Here is a 20,038-nt window from a genome sequence, read left to right on the forward strand (position 1 = left end):
AATACATTATGTGGTCGTCCCACTTATAATGTACTGCACAACAATGAGTTAAGGCTTTCTGGCTAGCTGGAAGTTAACATATCAAATCATATAAATGTATTTCACAGGAAATGTAAAATCTAAAACTGAGTACTGTTGTAAAGCCCAGCTGTTCCTTGAGGCCTAAAAACTTTAAACAATCTACTGGCAGGCTTCTGAACAGCTGATGTTAAAGTGCCAGTGAGCTACTAATGGCTGCCAGAATTAAATACTTTCTCCATGTCTGGGATATAGCTGGACTTCTAAAACGTGAATTAGAAAAAGAACACAATTGAGAAAAGATGTTACATGTTTCCCCTTCTCTTTTCTCTGATTCTTTCCCATGCTAGTAATTAAAGTATATCATAAAGAAGTCTGCTACAGTGAAGAGTCAATTATGAAGATTTATGAACAAGATAAAGCTTTTGAATTAAATCAGGAAGTTATAAAATTCTTCCAGTCATAATGTCTCTGTCAAAAATTACTGTTTTTTAAAAATGTCATGATAATTAAAGCTTTAATAATGAGTGCATTCTTGGAAATCTGGCTGACAAAAAAATAACATCTACAAAAAGCAATTTAACAAGATTACCCAGTTGTGATAATGGCACCATAGACCAAGTAGCCTGGCACAGAAGTGACATTAATTCATTAGATTAAAAACTTCTCACAGCCAAGAGTAAAAACTTAATAGATCTTTGTTGGAAAATAAATGAAAGACTTGGTATTAAGCAAACACTTTAAAAAGATTAGACCTTCTTTAACAAGACGTGTCACATGCAATGCATTTGTTGTCACTGAAGACTTACAAAGACTTAGAAGCATGTGAGAAGGAAAAAACTTAGGCTTTGAAAGAGAGTAAAGGACAAAAGCATATGGAAACATAAGAGAGTTTCAAAAAGGAGATAAGGAGGGTATATATTGGTAAAATTAATTATCGTACTTCTTAGCACTGTCTCAACTCTGGAACCTTGGGAATTTTTATTTGAAGTTAATAGTAATCACTATCAACTTTTACCTTGTTCATATCTCTCATTTCTACCATTCCAGTCTAAAGTTTCTGAGAAATAAAAAATATTTTCTCAATATTCTAAAGTTTTTAAAAGTCATTACAAAAAGCAGTATTTCCTATCAGAAAATTTGAGAGCGCTGAAATGTAAAATCAAAAACAAAGAAAACCAGTAAGCTCTACCCATTCAGAACTACCCCACCACTAGCACCTTGATGCATATTCTTCTAGGTCCTTTTCTTTACATCTATGCATGTATGATATTATCTGTCCAAATTGGGGACAATATCATAGACTGTTTTATATATAACCCCTTTTCACATAGGAATATATTGTGGAAAGTTTTCACATCACTCACTAGATGAACATTTTTAAAATTTGTGATCTGTATTGGAACTCTGCCCTTCTAGAGAGGACAAACAAATTAACAATCCCCCACCCCCCAGTGACATATAATAAATATGTTTATTTTGTTGCAACCAAAGGAACAGTATTATCTTTCCACACATATATGTGTGTGTGTGTGTGTGTATATCTGAAGTATACATGTAAAATATATAATAAATAAAATATATAGTAAAGTAAAAAATATATAAATATATTTAAATATAATGTTATCAAGTAGTATTCATTTATATTTCTTTTCTAATATCATTAAACATTTTTCATAAGTTTACTGACCATTTTCATTTCTTCATTTTTAAATTATCTGTGACCATGTGTCCTTAGGCAATTTGTATATTTCACATTTAACATTTTCTCATTGAATTGAAACTGTTCTTTGAATACTAAGAACATTTTAAATCTTTATCTGCCATAAATGTTATGAATATTTCCCATTTCAGCATTTATTTTTAAATTATATTTATAATATACAGATAATCATACTCTGTGCTGCTATTTACTCATTATTTGCAAATGAAAAACCAAATTCTGTAAAGAAATAATATAAACTTTTTGCTGTTTTGCTGGTTCACGTCATCAATATGATTAAGCAATCTAACTGCCAATGCTCAGCCAAGAGTTTCAAGCAATACTTAAAATGTCAGCAGGCATATGAGCTGGCATGAATGTTAACAAGCAGTAGAAATAAAAATCATTAAAATTTGACTGTGGTTCAGTAAGTCTGGAGTGGAGCCCAGGATTCTGCATTTTTAACACATGCCCCCAGTAATTCTGAACTGGTTTCGTTCATGGAACGTATATTGAGAACCACTCATTTCAACCTTAAATTATTAAGTTAAAATAAAATTATTCTACTTCCCCGAAAGTTCCTGTCTCAGGTAAATTTTTTTCTATTTTCGTTTATATAATGGGTATTTCTGAAATATATCACAAACTTCAAGGAGTTCCTGAGACTTACAGCGCGTATAAAACCAAACTGTAGACCCCATTCTCCTTCCCAAGGCACTGGTGTTGTGCCTCAGAAAACAGAGGAATAAATCCTTGATATAATCCTAATTTAGAGAGGGTGAGGTAAGAGGAGACGATGAAAAAGTAAGCATGAGACAATACACACCAAGCTGGGAACTGAGGGATTATCTTCTCTCCTCTGGCTTTACTATACAATATAACGATTAGTACTCATTCAAATGCAGGATCACTTGACTGAAATGGCAAGCAATCCCCATAATATGAAAGGACAAAGATAAAAAGTGCGGGGGGTTGAGGGAGAAATGCTTACAACCCAGCTGGGACCATGTGGCAGGCAGAATAATGACATGCTCCTCCCCGCAAACCTATAAATACATTACCTTTTGTGGCATAAGGAACTTTGCAGATGTGATTAAAGGTGAGTCCTTAAAAGCAAAAAACCTTTTCTGGCTGTAGTCAGAGAAAGAGATGGGATGACAGAAACAGGGTCAGAGAGACACTACATTGCTGGCTTTGAAAACAGATAAAGGGGACCATGAACCAAGGACTGGAGGCATTTCTCTAGAAGCTGGAAAAGACAAGGGTGTGGAACTCAGCCCTGCTGACATCTTTTATGATTTTAGCCTGTTGAGACTTGTGTCAGGCTTGTGACCTATAGAACTATAAGGTAATATATTTGTGCTATTTTAAGTCACTAAGTTTGTAGTAATTTGTCATGGTAGCAATAGAAACCTAGTACCAGTCACATTCTAGTGCCAACAATGACTTCTGTACAAGTGCTGAAAGATACATCGCAGGTTCATAAGACAGAAAAATCTATCAGGTTTTTCTTTTGTTCGGTTACTCCCCAACACAGCTGCTTCATGCCAAACATGAAGAGCACTTTCTAGAACAAAAGGGGGAACCTCCTCAATGGGAAGAGGCTTCAACTTTGTGACTTTAAGTTCCAATAAGGATTCCAGATCTAGATACACTGTACACATGAACTGAAGGCCAGACTAAACATAAAACTAGAATCAGAAAAGCTGAGACCCAGAGCAACAGTTTAATAAACAGAGACTGACTATGTAAAGACAATATTCTCCCACTCATACTGCCCATGCCCTCTTGAAAACTGACCATGTGTTACAGGCTCAGTTGTGCCCCTCCAAAATTCATATGTTCAAGTCCTAATCCCAGTACTTCAGAATATGACTGTATTTGCAGACAGGGTCTTTAAAAAGGTAATTAAATTAAATGGGGTCACTAGGGTGGGCCCTAATCCAACATAACTGGTGCTCTTCTAAGAAAAAATTAGGACACAAGATGCACAGAGACAAAATACCACTGAAGGAAGACAAGCCAAGGATAGAGACCTTAGAAGAAATTGACTCTGTTGACACCTTGATCATGGACTTCTAGCCTTCAGAACTGTGAAAAAATAAATTTCTATTGGCTAAGCCACCCAGTTTATGGTACTGTTACAGCAGTGCAAGCAAACACATACCATGTGATACATGTAGCAGTTTTTAAGACTGGAGGGGGCAAAAGGAACATTTACTCACATCTTTAGTAAAATATCAAGCTTTGATATTGGTCACTTACTTAAGAAAAGATATATGATAAACATAACTTCTATGAAAAGATTTGGCAACAACAGAAAAAAAAAGAAAGTATGGAACACTCTTAAGAGACAAAGACAATTTACTTCAGGTAAAAGATAACTTTTATATAGCAACTGCTTCACAAGTAAATTAAAGAAAACGTGGACTATGAAATAATAGATGAAACGCAAGATAAAAACACAAACATCCTACCTAAATAAATGTTTTGCATTATTAACTTAAAGAATAAGAGTATTTTTTAGGCAAGCACTTCTGTGGCTCAGTTCCAGTGTCTTTGTTCTTTAAACTTCTTTTAGTTGTAAGCTGCAGAGATTGAAGAAGGCAGGCAAGTGTGATTTAACAGCAAGTGAGGACTGTCTTATCAATCAGCTGCTAATTCCTTTTCTACTTTCATTACTACTCAATATAGGTATTTATGATAAAAGAGGAAAACATTTGTAATTTATAAAAAAGGGATCTAGCCTTCATGAAGCTTTGCTAAGTTATTCTGGCTAAGAAACTAACTGTTGTTAGCAATTGCTTTTGTATTTTTATTATGAAGTATTAAAACTGGACAGAGATTCACAAAAGGGATGAGATTAAAAATTATGACTACAGGATATTTTGACTACAAGGACATGTGACTTGTCCTTTTGACTACAAGCACATGTGAAAGTGGAATACAGAGTGGCAACATAGAAACTACATTACATGTCACACAAACCCATCATTCTGTCATATTTCAGTGAATTAAGTTTTCTTTTTGTCTTCTCAGTACAGTAGCAGTGCAAGCATAAAGAGAATAAAATGTCGAGAGGTGGCCAAGATGGGGGAGTAGGAAGACCCTAAACTTACCTCCTCCCACAGACACAACAAAATGACAGCTCCTTACAGAACAAGTATCTAAGAGAAAGGCCTGAAGACTAACCAAAAAGATTTTCCACAAGTAAAGACAAAAAGAAGAAATCACAATGAGATGGGTGGGAGGCAGAGATGACATAGAGTCAGGATCCACACTCTTAGGTCAGCCACCCACAAACAGGAGGGATGTCACAATCAGAGGTTCTCCCCAAGGAGCGAGGGGTCTGAGCCTACGTCAGACTCCCCAGCCCAGGAGTCCTGCACTGGGAAGATGAGCCCCCAGAATATCTGGCTTTGAAAACCAGTGGGGCTTCTCTTTGGGAGAGCTGGAGGACTGTAGGAAACAGAGACTTGGCTCCTAAAAAGCATAAGCAAAATCTCACACACGCCAATTTCCAGCACAGAGGCAGGGGCCTGGGTCCAACACGCTTGCTGATCTTAGAGAGCCACCTAAAGATGCAGGAAGCAACTGGAACTACCCTCGGGGAAAGAAGTAGTGGCAACAGCCATTTTGAGGAGCTCATTCTACCATGATAATACTGGCTCTAGCAAAGCACCATTCTGAAATCTTCCCTCTAGCCTATTAGCACCAGCGTCCAGGCCCCATACTCCAGCAGGCCAGAATCGGTCCCAAGCTCCCCAGCTGCACAAAGAGCCATGCAGGGACCCAGCCTCACCCACCAGCAGACTGGCAGCAGTCCCGCGCCACCCTGGGTCACACAGCCAAACACACAGGAGGCCTACCCTCTCATCTAGTTGGCCCACAGCCACCTCAGGAGGCACGGCCTCACAGTCAACCAAGGAGGAAACCAGCCCTGCCTACCAGCATGCCCACAGTAGTTGGCCCTGCCAAAACAGAAGGATGTACACAGCCCACACAGGGTGTACCCCTAGAACATTTGGCTCTGGTAACCAGAGAGGAGAGTGCTACTGGGCCCCACAGGACATCTACATAAGGTCACTTCTCCAACACTGGGAAACATAACCAGTCTACCTACCACATAGAAAAAAAACCAAAGAATTAGGCAAAACAAGGAAACAGAAGAATTTGTTCCAAATGAAAGAATAAGCCATGACCTCAAAAAAAGAACTAAATAAAATGGAGATAAGCAATATATCCAATAAATAGTTCAAGGTGATGATCATAAATATGCTCACCAAATTTGGTAGAAAAATGGATGAATACAGTGAGAATTTCAACAGAGTTAGAAAATATAAAAATATAAAGAAGAACCAAACAGAGTTGAAGAATACAATAACTGAAATAAAAATACACTAAAGGAATCAACAGCAGATTACATGATAAAGAGCAATGGATTGGCGAACTGGAAGAGAGAGTAGTGGAATTAACCAAGATGAACAGAAAAAAGAAAAAAGAATTGTAAAAAATGAGGATAGATTAAGAGATCTCTGCAACAACATGAAGCATACTAACATTCACATTATAGAGGTCCCAAAAGAAGAGAGAGAAAGGGGCAGAGAATTTATTTGGAGAAGTAATAGCTGAAAACTATCCTAACCTTGGGAAGAAAACAGACATCCAGGTCCAAGAAGCACAGAGAGTCCCAAAGGAGATGAACCCAAAGAGGTCCACACCAAGACACATTATAATTAAAATGGCAAAAATTAAAGATAAAGAGAGAATCCTAAAAGCAGCTAGAGAAAAGCAACTTGTTACGTACAAGGGAACTCCCATAAGACTATTAGCTGACTTTTCAGTAGAAACTCTATAGGTCAGAGGGAGTGGCACAATACGTTCAAAGTGTTGAAAGGAAAAACCCTACAACCGAGAACACTCTACCCAGCAAGGTTACCATTCAGATTTGAAGGAGTGATAAAAAGTTTTACAGACAAGCACAAGATAAAAGAGTTCAGCACCACTAAACTGGCTATACAAAAAATGTTAAAGGGACTTCTCTAAGTGAAAAAGAATAAGCTACAACTAGAAATATGGAAATTACAAAAAGAATAATCTCACTGGTAAAGGCAAACATACAGCAAAGGTAATGGACCAACTACTTATACAGCTAGTAGAAAGGTTAAAAGAAAAAAGTAGTAAAATCATCTATATCTAACATAAGTAGTTAAGGAATACACAAAATAAAAAGATGTAAAATATGACATCAGACATAAATGGTGGGGGAAGGGATGAGTAAAAATGTAGGGCTGTTAGAATGCATTCAAACTTAAGAGATCATCAACTTAAGACAGACACCTATATGGAAGGTTGCTATATATGAAACTCATATAACCACAAACAAAAAACTATAATAGATACACGAAAAATAAAGAGAAAGGAATCCAAACTTAACATTAAAGATACTCAACAAATCACAAGAGAAAAAAAAAGGAACACAGAAAAACTATAAAAACAACCAAAAAGCATTGGCATTTTAAAATGCCAATAAGTATATACCTATCAACAATTACTGTCAAGGTAAATGAATTAAATGCTCCAATCAAAGACATAAAGTGGCTGAATAGATTTTTTTAAAAAAAGAACCATATATATGCTGCCTAAAACAGACTCACTACAGATCAAAAGACAGACAGACTGTAAGGGATGGGATGAAAAAAAGAATTCTATGAAAAAGCTTGGATAGCAACAATTATAAAAGACAAAATAGACTTAAAGACTATAACAAGACACAAAGCATATTACATAATGATAAAGGGATCAATCAAAGATGAATATATAACAATTAAAAATATATATGACCCAACATAAGGGCACTTAAATACATAAAGCAAGTATTAACAACATAAAGGGAGAAAGTGACAGTAATACAATAATGGTAAGGCACTTTAACACCCCACTTACATTAATGGACATATCATCTACACAGAAAAACAAGAAGGAAACACTGGCCTTAAATGACACATTAGACCAGATGGACTTAATAGATTTATAAAACATTCCATCCAAAACCAGCATAATACACATTCTTTACAAGTGCACATGGAACATTCTCAGGACAGATCACATGTTAGGCCACAAAACAAGCCTCAGTAAATTTTTAAAAACTGAAATCATATCAAGCATATTTTCTAACCACAATGCTATGAGACCAGGAATCAACCACAAGGAAAAAAAGAGCAAAAACCACAAACGCATGGAGGCTAAACAATATGCTACTAAACAACCAATGGATCACTGAAGAAATCAAACAGGAAACCAGAAAATACCTGGAGACAAATGAAAATGAAAACACAATGATCCAAAATCTATGGGATGCAGAAAAGCAGTTCTCAGATGGAAGTTTATATTGATATAAGCTTCCCTCAGGAAACAAGAAAAATCTCAAACAAACAACCCAAATTTACAACCAAAGGAGCTAGAAAAGCACAAACAAAACTCAAAGTTAGGAGGAAAGAAATCATAAAGGTCAGAGCAGAAATAAATAAAATAGAAACTTAAAAAAGAAAGAAAGAAAGAAAAGAAGAGATCAATGAAACTAAGAACTGGTTCTTCGAAAAGATAAACAAAATTGATAAACCTTTAGCCAGATTCCTCAAGAAAAAAAAGGGAGAAGGCCCAAATCAATAAAATCAGAAATGAAAAAGGAGAAATTACAACCAACACCGCAGAAATACAGAGGATCATAAGAGACTATGACAAACAAATAAAATGGACATCGTAGAAGAAATGAACAAATTCCTAGAAATGCACAATCCCCCAAGACTAAACCAGGAAGAAGTAGAAAATGTAAACAGACCTATTACCAGTAATGAAATTGAATCAGTAATTTTAAAACTCCCACCAAGATCAAATGGCTTCAACAATGAATTCTATCAAACATTTAGAAAAGACTGAACACCATTCCTTCTCAAACTATTCCAAAAAACTGCAGAGGAAGGAACACCTCCAAACTCCATCTACAAGGCCAGCATCAGCCTGATACCAAAATCAGATGAAGATATCACAAAAAAGAAAATTACAGGCCAATGTCACTGATGAACACAGAAGCAAAAATCCTCAACAAAATGCTATCAAACCGAACCCAACAATACAGTAAAAGGATCATACACCATGATCAAGTGGGATTTATCCCAGGGATGCAAGGATTCTTCAATATTCGCAAATCAATCAGTGTGATACATCACATTACCAAACTGAAGAATAAAGACCATATAATCATCTCAATAGATGCAGAAAAAGCTTTTGACAAAATTCAACACCTATTTATGATAAAAAAAAAACTCTCCAAAAATGGGCATACAGGGAACTTACCTCAACATAATAAAGGCCATATATGACAAACCCACAGCTAACATCATTCTCAGTGGTGAAAAGCTGAAAGCATTCCCTCTTAAGATCAGGAACAAGACAAGGATGCCCACTGTCGCCACTTTTATTCAACATAGTTTTGGAAGTCCTAGCCACGGCAATCAGAGAAGAAAAAGAAATAAAAGGAATCCAAATTGGAAAAGAAGAAGTAAAATTGTCACTGTTTGCAGATGACATGATACTATACATAGAAAATCCTAAAGATGCTACCAGAAAATTACTAGAGCTCATCAATGAATTTGGTAAAGTTGCAGGATACAAAACTAATACACAGAAATCTCTTGCATTCCTATACACTAACAACAGAAGATCATAAAGAGAAATTAAGGGAACAATTCCATTTACCATCACATCAAAAAGAATAAAATACCTAGGAATAAACCTACCTAAGGAGGTAAAAGACCTGTACTCAGAAAGCTATCAGACACTGATGAAAGAAATTGAAGATGACACAAACAGATGGAAAGATATAACGTGTTCATGGATTAGAAGAATTAATATTGTTAAAATGACCATACTACCCAAGGCAGTGTATAGATTCAATGCAATCCCAAGGGCATTTTTCACAGAACTAGAATAAATAATTTTTAAAATTTGTATGGCAACACAAAAGACCTCAAATAGCCAACACAATCTTGAGAAAGAACAGAGCTGAAGGAATCAGGCTCCCTGACCTCAGATTATATTAAAAGCTACAATAATCAAAACAGTATGATACTGGCACAAAAACAGATGCATAAATCAATGGAACAGACTAGAGAGCTCAGAAATAAACCCACACACTTGTGGTCAATTAATCTATGACAAAGGAGGCAAGAATATGAAATGGAGAAAAGACAGTCTGCTCAATAAGTGGTGCTGGGAAAACTGAACAGCTACATGGACAAGAATGAAATTAAAACATTCTCTAATATCATACACAATACTAAAATCAAAATGGATTCAAGGGCTTCCCTGGTGGTGCAGTGGTTGAGAATCTGCCTGCCAATGCAGGGGACACGGGTTTGAGCCCTGGTCTGGGAAGATTCCACATGCCGCGGAGCAACTGGGCCCATGAGCCACAATTACTGAGCCTGCACGTCTGGAGCCTGTGCTCCGCAACGAGAGGCCACGATAGTGAGAGACCGGCGCACCGCGATGAAGAGTGGCCTCCGCTTGCCACAACTAGAGAAAGCGCTTGCACAGAAACGAAGACTCAACACAGCCATAAATAAACAAATTAATTAATTAAAAAAAAAAATGGATTCAAGACCTAAATGTAATGCCAGAAACCATAAAACTCCTAAAAGAAAATGTAGGTGAAACACTCTTTGACATAAATTATAGCAAGATTTTTTTGAGTTTGTCTCCTAAAGGAAACAAAAGCAAAAACAAACAAATGGGACCTAATTAAACTTAAAAGCTTTTGCTCAGGAAAGAAAATCATCAACAAAACAAAAAGACGACCTAATGAATGGAAGAAAATATTTGCAAATGATATAACCAATAAAAGGTTAATATCCAAAATATATACACAGCTCATATTAAAAAAACAACCCGATTAAAAAATGGGCAGAAGAAATGACTAGACATTTTTCCAAAGAAGACATAGAGATGGACAACAGACACATGAAAAGATGCTTAACATCACTAATCATCAGAGAAATGCAAATTAAAGCCACAATGGGATATCACTTCACACCTGTCAGAATGGCTATCATCAAAAAGACCACAAACAACAAATGTTGGTGAGGATGTGGAGAAGAGGGAAGCCTCGTACACTTTTGGTGGGAGTGTAAATTGGTGCAGTCACTGTGGAAAACACAATGGAGGTTTCTCAAAAGACTAAAAACAAAACTACCAAATGACCCAGCAATTCCACTCCTGGGTATATATCCGAAGAAAACAAAAACACTAATTCGAAAAAATACATGCACCCCAATGTTCATAGCAGCATTATTTACGATTGCCAAGATATGGAAGCAACCTAAGTATCCATCAACAGATGAATGGATAAAGATGTGGCATATATATATATATATATACAATGGAATACTACTCAGCCATAAGAAGAATGAACTTTTGCCTTTTATAACAACGTGGACGGACTTGGAGGGTATTATGCTAAGTGAAATAAGTTTGACAGAGAAAGACAAATACTGTATATCATTTATATGTGGAATCTCAAAAATAAAACAAACTAGTGAATATAAAAGAAACAGAATCATAGAGAACAAACTAGTGGTTATCAGTGAGGAGAGAGAAGGGGTGAGGGACAAGAGAGGGGTAGGAGCTTAAGAGTTCAAAACTACTATGTATAAAATAAATAAGCTACAAGGACATATTGTACAACACAGTGACTATAGCCAATATTTTATAATAACTGTAAATGGGATATAACCTTTAAAAACTGTGAATTACTATGCTGTACACCTGAAGCTGATATAATATTGTAAATCAACTATACCTCAATTAAAACAAAAATAAAAAAGAAACCCTATGGTACCCAGCAAAACCATTTCTAAGGGGAAAGTTTATAGCTATACATGCCTACCTCAGGAAACAAGAAAAATCTCAAATAAACCATCTAACCTTACACATCAAGGAACTATAGAAAGAAGAAAGAACAAAACCCAAAGTTAGTAGAAGGAAAGAAATCATAAAGATCAGAGCAGAAATAAATGAAATTGAGACTAAAAAAAAATAGAAAAGACCAATGAAAATAAGGTCCTTTGTAAAGATAAACAAAATTAGTAAACCTTTACCCAGACTCATCAAGAAAAAAAGAGAAAGGGCCCAAATATATAAAATCAGAAATGAAAGATGAGAAGTTACAACAGACACCATGGAAATACAAAGGATCATTAAGAGATTACATGAACAATCACATGCCAATAAAATGGACAACCTATTAGAAATGGATAAATTCCTAGAAATTTACGTCTCCCAAAAACTGAATCAGGAAGAAATATAAAATACGAAAAGACTTATTACAAGTAATGAAATTAAATCAATAATAATAATAATAAAAGTCCCAACAAATGGAAGTCCAGGACCATAAGCCTTCACAGGAAAATTCTATAAAACATTTAAAGAAGAGATAACACCTATCCATCTCAAACTATTCCAAAAAGTTGAAAAGAAAGGAATGCTTCCAAGCTCATTCTACAAGGCCACTATCACCCTGATATAAAATTCAGACAAGGATGTCACTCACAAAAAAAGGAAATTACAGGCCAATATCACTGAAGAACATAGAAGCAAAAATCCTAAACTAAATATTAGCAAAACAAATTCAACAATACATTAAAAGGATCAAACACCATGATCAAGTGGGATTTATCCCAGGAATGCAAGTATGGTTCAATATCTGCAAACCAATGTGATGTAACACATTAATGTGAGATACCACATTAACAAATTGAACAATAAAAAAATCATATGATCGGGACTTCCCTGGTGGCACAGTGGTTAAGAATCCGCCTGCCAATGCAGGGGACATGGGTTCAAGCCCTTGTCCGGGAAGATCCCATGCCGCAGAGCAACTAAGCCCACGCACCACAACTACTGAGCCTGCACTCTAGAGCCCGCGAGCCACAACTACTGAGCCTGTGTGCCACAGCTACTGAAGCTTGCAGGCCTAGAGCCCGTGCTCCGCAACAAGAGAAGCCACCACAAGGAGAAGCCCTCACACTGCACTGAAGAGTAGCGCCCCCCTCGCTGCAACTAGAGAAAGCCTGTGCACAGCAATGAAGACCCAACACAGGCAAAAATAAATAAATAAATAAATTTATTTATTTTTAAAAAAAGAAATCATATGATCATCTCAACAGATGCCAAAAAGACTTTTTACAAAATTCAACATCCATTTATCATAAAAACTATCAAAAAGTGGGTACAGAGAGAATACACCTCAACATGATAAAGATCTTATTTGACAATGACATTCTAGACCTAGGTTTGATATTTGCATGCAACTTTTGAAAAGTCTATCTTAACTGACCATTATTTTTCATTTCTATTTCATAAAATTCTACCTTTAATTTATAGTATCTATCACTCACAACTAATCCAAATATTAGCAATTACAGATGAGCAAAAATATGTACTACTTGATATATAACTTTAAGATTCTAAAATATCGATGCAGGAAGGAGAAATGCTAAACTCCAAAACATCTACCACAGACTCAATACAGATTTTTAGAACAAGATTTCAGACTGACTAAACTTAATAAATTCTTTGGGATTAGTTCCTACCTAGTATAAAAATAATAATTTTTTTAAAAGTAACGAGGATATCCTAAAGTAAAACATATACTCTACAGAATAATGGTGTAAGTGCTCATCAAAGGATACCAAAACACTAAAGAAGCTGCTAAAAAATTAATCACATTACAGAAAAGGGGAATGGGAAAGGAAAAGCGAAAGAATAATTTCTTTATAAGAGTTGGGGGATGGGTTTGAGGAGAGAGAAAGAACCAAACAAAAAAGATGAATTTCATTAAGTTCCTGAAATAATCTCAAAATGCAGAAATATGGTACTATTTTTTAAGGTGTATAGCTGTGTTATAGACTTAAATTGTTTACCTCATTTTCTGTTCCCACATCCAGCATGACAGGCAGACATTGTTGAGGATTCATCCCTCCACAAGCTGTATACAGAGCCAGTTTACCCACGGGGATGCCCATCCCATTGCAGCCAAGGTCTCCCAGGCCAAGAATACGCTCTCCATCAGTCACCACAATAGCCTCAAAGAAAAAGAAAAAATATCTATTAATAGATGTTTGCAAATTCCGGGGCATAGTTCCTACTCTCTGTTTCTGAAGTTAATATTTATGCAATGAAATACTAAGCTGTCAAAAAGCATAAATTGAATATACACGGAAAAGATTTTATGTGATCATTAAGTGTGGAAGACTGGGGAGAATAAATAAATTTGATATATGCATTTTAAATGTATTTTTAAAATACATATATATGATTGTTTGGTTGTTGAAAAAAGAAGACAAGGTATGCCCATAAAGATTCAAACAACTCAAATAACTCAGTCTTCAATCAGGAGGAGTAAGTGGGCAGAGTACAGGTAAATAAGAGCTCAAACTGGGAACTAAAGTGAACCTTAGAACAGCTTTGAAACTAGTCACATCCACTTTGAGTACCATTAGGGGAGAGTCCATGGTTAAATCATCGCTCAGGAGTCCCCGGTGCTCTGATCTTTAGTTTATGCATCCTCCTAATTTCACAACAATGTTGTGATCCATCCTCTTTAACTCCTATAACACTGGATACTGTTCTACCATCTTTGAAATATGCCAAGCACAGTCTATTACTACTCTTACCTGATAGTAGAGTACCACTAGACAATGAATTTTGTTTAGTTTATTTCTAATCATCTTGAATATCTACAAAGCATACATTTTAATCATGTGGAGATTTTAATGCTAAGTACTTTGTTATCTTTATTGAAATTAATGCATCTATCATCTTTGTTCTGTGATTCATGGCCATTACATGAATTTAAGCAAAACCAATTTTGTGAAACACAATTTATTAGATTTTCTACAAACTGCTACACTTGTCATATCCATGGAGCCTAGAAAAAATGTCGGTTATTTGACCTTAGATAAACTGATGAATTAAAGCTTCTGTTTCTTATTTATAAAAATGCGAATGATAAATGTACTTTTCAGAGTGGCTGCAAAAAATTAGGAGCCAACTCTGTTGTGCTCACTACTGTACACCAACATCTAGCACAGCATTTGGCACAGAGTAAACAATCAAAAACATTAATTAACTGAATAAATCTATGATTCAATACAATGAAATCATGATAAACAAAGAACTTACCACATTACCTGGTACATTAGAATTCTCAAAAAAATTATAGATATTAGTACTATTATTATCATAAGGACTAATGTACAGAGTCATAGCATTTTAGAAGCAAAGGGGAATTTGGAGTACATTCAGTCTATCCCTCTTACAGATTAGGAAACCGAAGATAAGAGAACTGAAATAATTTGCCTTCGGTGAGTTACCTCGTTAATATCAAAGAACCAGGACCTGAGTGTGTTAACTCCTAGTGCAGTGTTTTTCTACCACAATATAATGCAGAACATATATTTAAAAAGTTTGAGGGCTTTTCATTTAGTTTTCTGTTCACCTATATTATGCAGCTCTTAAAGACCTGCCTTAAAAGTAAATATGTACATGTATATATGCACTTTTAACTAACTTACAAGTACATATATACATTTCACCCAAAAGTGGGTGAACATTATTTTTGCATATTCCATAAAGTTGATCTTTGTCAAATTTTCCATGTCTCACTGAAAAGGGTCAATATGTTAGGCTGTTTTGGAGAAGGCAACTTGAGACACCTGCATTCAATTCCCACCACCACCATGCACTACTATGTAACCCACCTGAGCCTTCCTTTCCTCATGGAATTATCATGATACTACATGAGTTAATCCAGGTAAAGTGGCTCACTCAGAAAACTACCAAATGGCAGATACTATTACTATTCTATTTTCATTAGCTCACTCCCAGAGGGGAGTCAGGTTAGATACTTCAGGTCACCACGATAAAGGAAATGGATTAAGATTTTTGCCTACCTTGATTCCTCTTAGTGAATGATTAAACACAAAAGAAAAAGGAGTTTGCTCAAAGAAATTCAGACACTACTTCAACATTTTTTCAACACTTATCATAACTTACAGTGAATAAAGAAATACTAAGAAATCTGATGGAAATAATGGTGAAACTTAGAATCCAAATGGTATCAGAATAAAATTAATCCACTATGCAAAAATCAAAGGGATATAAATAGAAAAGCTGGTGAATGCTACATTGGTGAAAAGTGTCAGCCTGTTATGGGACAGGAAAAAGAACAAATGTGCCACAGTGGGAAAATGTGATAACTTACCTTGATGACATCTTCTGGCCATGCATTAAGAACAGAAGCAATATGCCCTCGATCATGGATACTAATAAAGAGACCTCTGACAGGAAAAAAAAAAGGAGTAATTTCAATTTACTTCAGACTTGTCACACTACCACGAACTTTTTTTTTAAATTTTCAAATCCATGTAATATATCTCCATTTTTATCAAACTAGTGAAACTTATTTCCTTAAACACATATGGGGCAAGAATCTTATAAATAAGGGAGAAATTATTTTAAATGGTATATCAACATCTACAATAAAGGTAGCTTCATTTTTATATTACATAGTCCTAAATACTTTTTAATTAAAGAAATATTCACTATTTTTATACACAGAGAGTTTAAATAGCATTATCATTTCCACACGTAGATTTATTCACGGTCTTCATTAAATAAGATAATACATGTAAAAGCACTTTGAAAAACAGCATGAAGCATATATACATAGGCATTTTCAGTGTATATTCCATTATTACGTATTCACAGTGTGAAGACAAGACCCCTATGGGGAGGACTGAAGTGAAAGACACACGCTGAGCAGTCCTTTCATGTGGAAGTTACTTGGGAAACCCTGAAACCGAGCCCCCCCAAAAAGAAGTTCCCTTACCAAGTTTATGATTAATCTCTCTAGCCAAAACTTTATTCTTTTCTTGTCCCCTCTAACCTCAATCCTGTGCTAACTGAACACCAATCAACCAGAGTCAGGTGCTAAAATTCATGTTGTTGATAACATAGTTGATGTACTAAAACTGTTATTATAGATATCATTATTAACATACAAACAATACAAACTGTTTCTCCGGGGCAAGATGAGCTAACAGACCTCCAAGCCACGGACCACCTGGCCAGAGAACCCTAAACCAGAAGCATCCTGACTCCCAAAACTACGATTAAGAAATGTCACAAGACAATGATCAAAAGCCCAGCCTCTATGTTCTTCCCCCTTTAAAAACCTACAACTCAAAGACCAGGCTTGTCTCCCACCTCCTTGCTTGGCACCCTGCAATAAGCCCTTACTTTGCTGCAAACTCCCCAATGGCAGAGTTCGGTTTCACTTGATTCTTCGATTTGTGGTCTCAGTTGTTTGCAACTCTGTTCTTCAGACTCTCAACTTTAACTCTCAGTCTTTAACACTGCTCTCTGACAGCCCTGCATTTCCTATGAAAGCTTAACAAGGAACTTTAAAAATTAAAATAAGAAATTTGTAGATGTCTTAACCTCACTTAAAAGTTTTGCCTTAGTATCGTTAAATACGACTCAAATGCAGAGCACCACACACGACAAATGTACAGCCGAAAGCACTGTTTACGGCCACCACCCTTCTACTCTCTCTCCTTCACAGCAAAACGCTTCAAAGACTTGTGTATTCTTACTGCCTTTATAACCTTACCTCCCATTCTCTCTTCACCCTGTTAATTAGGCCTTTCCTCCTCACTTCTCCACGAAAACAGCTCTTCCCAAAGTCACTGCTGACTGACATCTGATAAAGTCAAAGGTCAGCTCTCAACTCTCACCCTACTCAATGTCCCAACTGTGATTGACATGGCTTTCAGTGTCAGTTCCACAATGAGGATTTTCAAACTTCTATCTTCAACCGAGACCACTCCCTTGAGCTCCAAACTGTAAATCTAACTACATGCCTAATCCCTCTCATCATTCAGGCCTCAACTCAAACCTGAGCTCCTCAGACAGGCCTTCTCTGATAACAGCAGTCCAAGCACCTCCACCCTAATATTTTCCCCAGTGTCATTATATGTATAAAGCATCTGAAATCCCCTTAACTATTTTCTCATATGTTGGCTGTCTGTCTCCTCCCTGCCACCGCCCCCAGGACACATATACACGCAAAGCAGCAAGTTCCTTACGTACAGTGACTATTTTGCTCACATTTGTAAGCTCAATGCCTGTAAGTGTGCTGGCACATAGTATCTGTCCAACAATATGTGCTGACTTCGGTGCTGAAAAAATAAGCCTTCCATATTCAAAAAAAGGTTTTAAGTACTGAAAACATGAAGTAAACCCAGACTTATTATGACTTATTAAGTAACCAAAAATTATAGTATGATAGTAAGTACCACAGGCAGACTACTGATGACTGATTCAACAAAAACATTAATTTACCAAGTTGGCACTAAATTGTATCCTTTCCTGTTTATTTTTTGCTGTTTCATATGAAGTTATTTTGTTTCTCCAAAATGACTATAAGCTCTTTGTAAGTTATATATTTCTTTTGGATCCCCGTCATACCCAACTATGCAATCAACATTTAAGATCTCAATAAATGTCAAATTTAAATGAAATATGGTTGGACTTTTTAAAGAAGGCAATTTTGTTGAATTATCTAAGATGTTCTTGGCAATATACCATTAAATAATGTTCCTTGGGAACTTGTTAGTTAGCCAAGGTTTTCCAAGTAACACTGGTCTCAGGAAATAGTATCATTCTTTTTAAACAAGACGGACAATGAATTTACTAAAATTTGCATCAATTAAGTGCCAAAGTTTATTAAACAAATATATGAGTACAACTTCAGTTGGAGAGCCATTTGGACACCTGTAATCTCTTGCATTCAGCAGATTCATTTGTACAAAAGTGCTTACTCTTGGAGAGAGCTCAATAAAATGAAGAATCTGTAATGTTCCACCAAAGTCAAGCATTTTGATAGAATAATTTCTAAAACTTCCTGGAATGTCTCCTTGATCAGAAATCTAATGAGATATCCAAAAGTGTTTCAGCACAGAAATGACTCATGCTTCCTGGTATAAAATTGGATATGAAACATTAATCTGAACATATTTAAATATATACATATTTATAAAATGAAAAGTTTAGACAAGAAAGTTATTTATGAATGATATTTTTAAATGAATGGAATTACAATAAAAACCTTTTCTTGGTCCAATTTCTTGTTGATCAATTTGTTTAAAATATTTAATCTTTATTCAAAGTATATTAAACATGCCAATTAAAATACTCATACTTTTGTGTCTATTTCATGTTAGAACTGAGATAATTTTAAAATGTGGATCATTTTCTCATATACGCAGTTCAAACTTTTCTCATAACCTCTGCCACTGTATATATTCCACTCTCAAAACAGATTTGTTAGATAATATTCTTACTTCATGTTGTCTCACATAACATCTCTAATGAAATTCATTTCATATCAAAATAGAGTTCATTTTCTAACATGCAACTTTCTATTGTAACTAGACTTATATTTTCTTATGGAAATGGGTTCATGACTCTCTCCTGACCCAGTGGAGAATGCAATCATTCTACAGTTTTCAATAATAATCCTCTCTTGCAGAAACTGAAGAAAATTAAACCCCATATTTTTCACAAAATTTGAGTATGCATTAGTGAGCTCCAGGAGTTTAGGTAACCTAAAGTTGAGTTATACCAGCAGGTCTGGGCTGATGAGAAAAGACATACTAAAGAAAGCTAAATTCAGGTAAAATGGAAGTCAGGAGAAACCTAGATCAGGAGAAAACTAGGATAAAGATGCAGAGTTAAGAGTCATATGCCTAGAGTTGAAAGGAATGGAAGAAATTACTAAAGGAGAAAGAAGAGAAGGTCAAGGAGAAAACATTACAAATTAGTACCTATACTAGAAGAATAGGATGACTAAGAAGAGTCCACGAGAAAAAAAACAATCTAACAGGTAGGACAACCAGTGTTTCTAAAGTCAGGGGAAGTCAACGGAGGAAATGTTAAGAAGGCATGTGTCAAGAAGACATACAGATGCCCAAAAAGCACATGAAAAGATGCACATCATCACTAATTATTAGAGAAACACAAATCAAAACTACAATGAGGTACCACCTCACCTCAGTCAGAATGGCCATCATTATAAAGTCTACAAATAACAAATGCTGGAGAGGATGTGGAGAAAAGCGAACCCTCCTACACTGTTGGTGGGAATGTAAATTGGTGCAGCCACTATGGAAAACACTATGGAGGGTCTTCAGAAAA

At 35.7% G+C, this 20,038-nt stretch overlaps 1 protein-coding gene across 2 annotated transcripts in view; it reads right to left on the reverse strand.

The window, feature by feature from the left end:
* ME1 (malic enzyme 1) overlaps window positions 1–20,038 on the reverse strand; it is a 193,170-nt gene that overhangs the window by 99,322 nt on the left and 73,810 nt on the right. For both annotated transcript variants that reach the window (XM_082405864.1, XM_082405863.1), the window contains exons 4-5: window positions 16,044–16,119; window positions 13,702–13,863 (exon numbers count right to left, since the gene is read on the reverse strand). In XM_082405864.1, coding sequence (XP_082261990.1) covers window positions 13,702–13,863; window positions 16,044–16,119 — 238 coding nt within the window. The remainder of the gene's footprint in view (window positions 1–13,701; window positions 13,864–16,043; window positions 16,120–20,038) is intronic.

The sequence above is a fragment of the Balaenoptera borealis genome (assembly GCF_965194805.1).
Source record: "Balaenoptera borealis genome assembly, chromosome: 9".
NCBI classification, from domain to species: domain Eukaryota; kingdom Metazoa; phylum Chordata; class Mammalia; order Artiodactyla; family Balaenopteridae; genus Balaenoptera; species Balaenoptera borealis.